The sequence below is a fragment of the Rana temporaria genome, chromosome 2 (assembly GCF_905171775.1).
Source record: "Rana temporaria chromosome 2, aRanTem1.1, whole genome shotgun sequence".
In the NCBI taxonomy this organism is placed as follows: domain Eukaryota; kingdom Metazoa; phylum Chordata; class Amphibia; order Anura; family Ranidae; genus Rana; species Rana temporaria.
In genome coordinates this window covers 432,660,543-432,668,684 of record NC_053490.1, presented here as the reverse complement: position 1 = coordinate 432,668,684, position 8,142 = coordinate 432,660,543, and the positions used below count along the sequence as shown (strand labels likewise).

The following is an 8,142-nucleotide window of genomic DNA, read 5'->3' as shown; positions in this document are numbered from 1 at the left end:
CGTAAGTCGTACGTGAATGGGGCTGGGCGTAGGTTACGTTCACGTCGTAGGCATTGAGCTGGCGTATCTTAGGGCGTAAATTTGACGTGATTCTGAGCATGCGCGCGCATGCGCCGTTCGTTCGGCCCTTAATTTGCATTGGGTCACAGTTAATTTAAATGTATCACGCCCACTACCTTCCTACTTTGAATTAGGCAGGCTTACGCCGGCCAATTTACGTTACGCTGGCGCAATGTAGGGGGCGAGTGCTTTGTGAATACTGCTCTTGCCTCTCAGAGTTACGTCAGCGTAGCGCATATGAGATGCGCTACGCCGCTCTAAAGATGCGCCGATCTACCTGAATCCGGGCCCATATGCCTAAAATTGCTCCATTTTGAACACAGTGCTGTACATTATATGCTACAAACCAGTCCACTCTGAACATTGTGCTGTACATTATATTATTCATTATAAACACTGAGCTGTACATTATATACTCAAAACTGTTTCACGTTGAACACTGTGCTGCACATTATATGCTCCAAACTGATCCATTCTGAATAACATGCTTTACATTATGTGCACTACACTGCTCCACTGAACACTGCACTGTATCCTATATATTTCAAACAGCTCTACTCTAAACATGATGCTGTATATTATATACTCAAAGGGCTAATTTTTTTAAACTGTGCTATACACTTCATGCTCCTAGCTGCTAAACTCTAAATATTGTGCTGTACAATATATTCTTCATTCTAAATACTATGCTGTGCAATATATACTCATAACAGTTGCATTATGAACACTGCACTGTACATTATATGCTCCAATTTGATCCAATATAAAAAACATGCTGTGCATTATATGCACCCCACTGCATTGTACCCTGTATATTCTAAACTGCTTCAGTCTTAACAGTGTGCAGTACATTATATACTCTGAACACTGTGGTGTACACATTAAGGGCCAGATTCTCGAAGATCGGCGTAAAAATGGGGGGGGGGCGTAACGTATCTGATTTACGTTACGCCGCCGCAAGTTTTTCAGGCAAGTGCTTTATTCACAAAGCACTTGCCTGTAAAGTTGCGGCGGCGTAGCGTAAATCACCCGGCGGACTTCAAATTCGGCGGGTAGGGGGCGTGTTTCATTTAAATGAAGCACGTCCCCGCGCCGAACGAACTTCGCATGCGCCGTCCCTAAAATTTTCCAGCGTGCATTGCTCTAAATTACGTCGCAAGGACGTCATTGGTTTTGACGTGGACGTAAATTACGTCCAGCACCATTCACGGACGACTTACGCAAACGACGTAACTTTTTAAATTGTCGACGCGGGAACGACGGCCATACTTAACATTGACTGCGCCTCATAGACCCAGGGGCAACTTTACGCCGGGAAAAGCCTAACGTAAACGTCGTAACTTTACTGCGTCGGCCGCGCGTACGTTCAGGAATTCGTGTATCTAGCTAATTTGCATACTCGACGCGGAAATCGACGGAAGCGCCACCTAGCGGGGGGAAAAAATTTCAGTTACGATCCGACGGTGTAAGAGACTTACGCCTGTCGGATCTAATGGATATCTATGCGTAACTGATTCTAAGAATCAGTCGCATAGATACGACGGCGCTAGGCAGAGATACGACGGCGTATCTGGAGATGTGCCGTCGTATCTCTTTTGAGAATCTGGGCCTAAGTGCTCAAAACTGCTCCACTTTAAAAACTCTAGGATATCATTTTGATGGACCTGCTGGTCACCTGACACTTTCTTGTACAATATATTCTCCAAACTGCTACTGTTATTCACTCTTCTATACAATACACATTCCAAACTGCTCCGTGTATACACTCTGCTGTACAAAATATACTCCAAATTACTCCCCGTATATACTCTGCTGTACAATATATACTCCAAACTTCTCCCTGTATACACTCTGCTGTACAATATATACTCCATACTGCTCCCCTATACAATGTACAGTAAAACCTTGGATTGCAAGCATAATTCGTTCCAGAAACATGCTTGTGATTCAAAGCACTTGTATATCAAAGCATTTTTTTTTTACATGGTATAAAAGAGAAGAGAGGCACCTCTAAGTGTAGCAATACGTTTCTAAATGTGTAACCATATTGCTTTCTTAGAGGCTCCTCTCTTCTTTTTTTATACTCAGCTGTGACATGATGCTACTCTTATATCAAGACATCACTTGTATATCAAGGCAAAATGTATTAAAACATTTTGCTCATCTTGCAAAACGCTCTCAAACCAAGTTACTCTCAAACCAAGGTTTTACCGTATATCCTGTTATCACCTGTAGTCATCATCAACCCAGATCATCTTTATCAGAGATCTGCCTGTGCTCAGAATTGTCATACTATGGATTGCTCTATATACTGTATATCATAGAAATGTCTATATGACACTGAGCCCGTAAGCCACACATGCCTGTAGTAGAAATGTGTGCCCGTGAAAGTGTACCGAGAAGTGTGTGTCTTTGTATTAGTTTCCTCTGCTGCCAGAAATTCAAATGTTTAATAAAATAAATGTTGTGCAGAGGTTCCAGTGAAGCACAAAACATGACTTGTTCAGAGCAGGAGAGAAACAGTGAGCTTCTTATTCCATGCGGTTTATAAATGTAACCCAAGATTTTCCCTTCTGCTTTTTCAAATCAACAAGGTTTGTGTGTAATTTCCCCCCCAGCCCCCTCCTCTGTGCAGATATGCAGATTATATATAGAGAGGGATGTGTGTATATATATATATCTTGCTCGCTGAAGCAGCAGAAAGCCCGGCTTTGTTATGGCTGCCAACAGGGGGTGACATGACTTGGAAAATATTATTCTAGCAATTTTGCAAATTGCCATTCACTTTGTTTAATGAGGGCACTGTTACTTTAACCAGGCCATGCCCCTTTGACAGATGTGGGTGGGGTTGGGAGCCTAGCCACTCCCCAGTTGTGATTTCTCTACTGAGAAATCCATAGCACGCTTAGTGTCAGCAGTAGCAAGAGCTCCCAGCAACAGCTGGCATCCCCTCCCCAGCATGCAGGCTGGGCGGGATCTGTCTGCGAAACCTCTCTGTCCTTAACCCTGTGTGCCCTCTCCGTTTTAACAAGCTGCCTTTAATCTTTTCCATTTGCACTCCTAAGCATTTGTTTTCATTCCCTGTAAGCGTGTGTCGTACGCTGTCACAGGCTCTCTTCATTATTGCATTGTTTCACAACAGTGGCAGCATGGGAGGAGGAGAGCTGCACTTGTGCTAAAGAGCTCACTGAAGACCACCACCTTCTGGAATAGACAGCCTGACTACAACTGGGTAGAAGACAGCAAGGCAGATCTGCCAACCTGTGGACATACTACAGGACAAGCCAGAACTGACATGCCATTCTGCAAAGGGCATCCTGTTTTTCCTGTGGATTGTAACATGAGTCTTCAAATTGGATCCTGATCCAGAATTCTTCAACATTCCCAAATGATTGGATTCTATGCCTTGTGCCTGCAACAAGTATTGACCATCGTGTTTGGAAGGACTTCAACAGAAAAGGGTCATTTGTGTCCTCTGTGACCCAGTTGTAAGGCTGGAAAATTGATCCTACACGCTGTTGTACTGGAATGCATTGTGTCCTGCTTGAAACAGACAGCTGGATATAAGTCCTGTGTGTGTGTGTGTATATCCACTCCAGCTCTCCTCTTGTCCTCGCAGTTGTTGCCTTGTAGCCTGTGCTTAAGTTTGACTTGCCCTAAGGATGTCTCGCTTAGGCTGCCTTGTAACCCTTCCCTATCTGTGGCAGATGCTCCTGATGACCCTTGCTCTGGAGATGGGTTTATATGATGTGGAGAGAGGAAGAAATGCAAAATGTGAACTTATTCAGATCCCTATGTGCCAAGGCATTGGATACAACATGACTAGGATGCCCAACTATGTTGGCCATGAGTCTCAAGCAGAGGCAGCGGTAAAGCTACAGGAGTTTGCCCCGCTGGTGGAGTATGGCTGTCATATTCACCTCCGCTTTTTCCTCTGTTCCCTTTATGCACCAATGTGCACCGAGCAGGTGTCCACTTCAATTCCTGCATGCAAGCCCATGTGTGAATCTGCCCGTCTCAAGTGTGTCCCAATAATGGAGCAGTTTAGATTTGGCTGGCCTGATTCTTTGGACTGCGATCGTCTGCCCAGTAAAAATGACCCAAATGCACTGTGCATGGAGGCTCCTGAAAATGCCACAAATGGAGATCCTGTAACGAATGGACATGGTATGCTTCCTGTAGGACCACGGCCTCCACGTCCATCAGGGGCAGGAATGGGTATACCCGGCCGCTGCCCCAATCCTGACAAATTTTTATACGTGGAGAGAAGCGGAGTTTGCGCCCCTAGGTGCACCCCAGGGGTGGATGTCTATTGGTCCTCAAGTGATAAAGACTTTGCCTTAGTGTGGATGGCAGCCTGGTCTGGCCTTTGCTTTATCTCTACTGCCTTCACTGTGTTGACTTTTTTATTACACCCTCAGAGATTCCAGTATCCAGAGAGGCCAATTATTTTTCTTAGCATGTGTTACAATGTATACTGTACTGCATTTCTCATCCGAGCTGCAGCTGGAGCGCCCAGCATAGCTTGTGACCGGGAAGGTGGCGCCCCCTACTTGATCCGAGAAGGCCTGGAGAGCAGTGGCTGCACCCTTGTCTTTCTTATATTGTACTACTTTGGCATGGCCAGTTCGCTGTGGTGGGTGGTATTAACCCTCACTTGGTTCCTGGCAGCAAGCAAAAAGTGGGGTCACGAAGCCATTGAGTCCCACGGAAGCTACTTTCACCTGGCTGCCTGGGGTATTCCAGCGGTGAAGACTATCATTATACTCACAATGCGAAAAGTGGGGGGAGATGAGCTGACAGGACTCTGTTATGTTGGGGGCTCGGATCCAAGTGCCCTAACTGGATTTGTTCTTGTACCCCTTTCCTGCTACTTGGTGACCGGCACATCATTTTTACTAACCGGCTTTGTGGCACTGTTCCATATACGTCGTGTAATGAAAACTGGGGGAACCAATACGGAGAAACTGGAGAAACTCATGGTTAAGATTGGTGTGTTCTCTATACTATATACTGTCCCAGCAACATGCATCATTGTCTGCTGCTTTTATGAAAGACTTAACTTGGCTCACTGGGAGGCCAGGGCTCGAGAAGAGCCCTGTAGGACAGCAGCTGGAAGTGGCAGGCCAGACTGTACCTTGCCTACCTCCATACCTAGTGTAGCAGTCTTTATGCTCAAGATTTTTATGTCTCTAGCCATGGGCATAACAAGTGGTGTGTGGGTATGGAGTTCAAAGACATTACAAGCCTGGCAGGGAATCCTATGCCAACGTCGGCTGGGGGTTGTGGGCACAAGGACTCGAGGGAAGCCTCAAAGTGGAGGAGGTATTCCCTGCAGCTTGAGCAGCTGCCCCTACAAACCCCCTCCCCTTTCTCTACAGGTGGCTAAAACAGATCTCTTCATGGACTGTCCAACACACGTGTGAAACACAAGATAATAGCTAATGAGCATTTTCATGACAAACTTGTAACTAGAAAGTATATTTATATCTGTGGGAAACCACAGCTTAACTGTTTGCTACAGAAATAATACAAAAGCCCTATCAATGGAATGTGAGAATCCTGTAAGGTTTTGTTTTCCTTAGAGTGTGGATTAAGTGCATATAAATGGAAAAAATGGTAAGGACAATTGATAAGTTGCCTACAAAATAATTATTAAGATGGATAATATATATTGATGCTACACAAAAGGAAACGTGTTCATGTCCCAGTTCTATAGACATTACTGAAATGTTCTGTATCCAAGACCCCTTTTAGTTGCCTTTATGTGAACACGGAGTCTATAAACAGCTGTTTTCAAAGCTCAATTCCCGCTCTTCAAGCACAAAAGCAGAAATGACCCAATTCGGTGCCTGTTCCAGTCCCATCATCTTCAAGGAACTTTCCTGTCAGCTAAAGTTACACATATCGTAGTGGTAGCTGTGACTATAGTGATTGTCACTGTCTGTCTCCAACAGATGCAGCTATGTAAGGCCATTCTTCATTCAGTGGATGAATACTTTTACAGAGTGCTGTTAACAGCATTGTAAACCTTAAACTGCTCAGGGCCCTTTGCTACCAAAATAATGTATCCCTGATTTAAGCAAAATAGTACTGAACATTCATGTTTTTTTTTTTCTTGCAAAGGAAATGCATTTTAGGAGTGCGTATTTAAAAAATAAGGGAATATATTTTCTTACATGTAAGTGCAATACAGTGGCTGGTTGAGTTTGTTTTGGAGTTAATTACTGATGGTGAAGTATTTAAATCCAGGTATGCTTGCTAGTTTTTGAGCATGTAAACTCAAAATGTCTCAAGCTTAGGTTAAAAGAACCATTTTAGTCAGTTGTAATCTGTGGAGGTATATGTACAGTTTATTCAGAAATAGGAATACAATTATTTATTACATTTTTTTACACCAGATTAAGGGAGATGCTTTACAAAAGGTTTGATAGATCAGCAAACTGGTTACCTTCTCTGCCAATTGGGTTAAAGGGAAATAAGAAAATAATATTATTATTCAAAATACTCAAGTCTGTTGACCTGGGCTATGCTTATTGTCAGTAATTTATTCACCTGATACTATACTATAAAACATAAAATCACTATGTTGGTATTCCACATATTCTTAGTACTTTACAAAACTTTGACATTATTTTTTGGTGAATCAGAGGAAGGAGGTTTCTTAGTCTCTCTAGTTTTGGAACAAACAAATGCTGACTCGGAGGGCTTGGGAAATTTGTAGCTCCATGACAGCTGGGGAGCCACAAGTTGCCTAAAATGTACTAAGTAACAGGATTTGACAGAGGGGGTCATGCTATATATTAGGATGTTTTTTTATTGCACCATGAGGCTTGACATCTGCTAAAGATAGTTTCAGTATTAACAATTGCCATGGTCATGACTGTGTTTGCTGCTGAAACCTGTTCAGAGACATTGGCCCGGATTCACGTAGCATTTTACGCCGACGTACCTCGAGATACGCCGCGTAAGTGCACATATGCGCCGTCGTATCTATGCACCTGACTCTGAAAGCAAGATACGCCTGAAAATAGGTTTCATCTGACCGACGTAAGTTTTCTACGTCGTCGTATCGTGGGCGCATATTTACGCTGGCCGCAAGGGGCGCACCCATTGATTTACAATTTGAATATGCAAATTAGTGAGATACGCCGATTCACGAACGTACTTGCGCCCGGTGCATTAATATACGCGGTTTACGTAAGTCGTACGTCCGGCGTAAAGTTAAGCCTCATAAAGCAGGTGTAAGTCATGACAGACGTCATTTTTTACGTTGTTTACGTAGTACGTGAATAGGGCTAGTCGTAGGCAGTAATTCAACGTAAATTAGGCAGTTGTTTCTACGTGATTCTGAGCATGCGTACTGGGAAGCGTCCATGGGACGGCGCATGCGCCGCTTGTTATTCGTATCTTGATGGCGCTCGGCCCATCATTTACATGGGGTCACGCCTCAGCATGGCTCACGCCCACTGCCACTTACAACGAGTTACGCCGAGGGAACCCAGCGTAGATTAGGGAGCAAGTGCTTTGTGAATACTGTGCTCGCCGCTCTGCGCTACGTCGGCATAGCGTATATTCGATCCGCTACGCCGGCATAACTATGCGCCAAGGTATGTGAATCCGGGCCATTGTGTTTAAGTGTAAACATTTCACTTACTGAATGTGAATTCATAACAGAAAATCTACTAAAAACCATGAATTACGAAAGTGACCATTGCATTTTATAAACTATATTCTGCAAAGGTCTTTCCAACGTTTGCTGTGAAATTTTTCTAATAAGCCAACATGCACAAAACCCATAGCAGCTGGCAGATAGTGCTATCAGCTGCAACTTTTCAAAGCTGGTTTCTGATTGGTTGGTTCAAGCCTTGGAGTGGTCAAGCCTTTGTTGTCTTGCATTAGTCCCACTATTCCCATTACTTTTATTTACCCTTATAAAGTCTTAAAATAAATGTAAAATGCTTACAGACTGGTTGGCTTATTAGTAATTGTTCTTGATGTCCTGGTAATAATATGTACCTAATGCTGACCATAAATTCTGACATACTGGTGGTTATTTACAAAAAAATTGCAAAATCTGGT

General features: G+C 43.7%; 1 protein-coding gene across 1 annotated transcript; it reads left to right on the top strand.

Annotated features, from left to right (window-relative positions):
- The first annotated feature begins 2,964 nt into the window (after positions 1-2,964).
- Positions 2,965-6,645, top strand: FZD9 (frizzled class receptor 9). Its single transcript, XM_040338331.1, has one exon. The coding sequence runs from the start codon at positions 3,723-3,725 to the stop codon at positions 5,484-5,486; it is 1,764 nt and encodes a 587-aa protein (XP_040194265.1). The 5' UTR covers positions 2,965-3,722; the 3' UTR covers positions 5,487-6,645.
- The last annotated feature ends 1,497 nt before the right edge of the window (positions 6,646-8,142 follow it).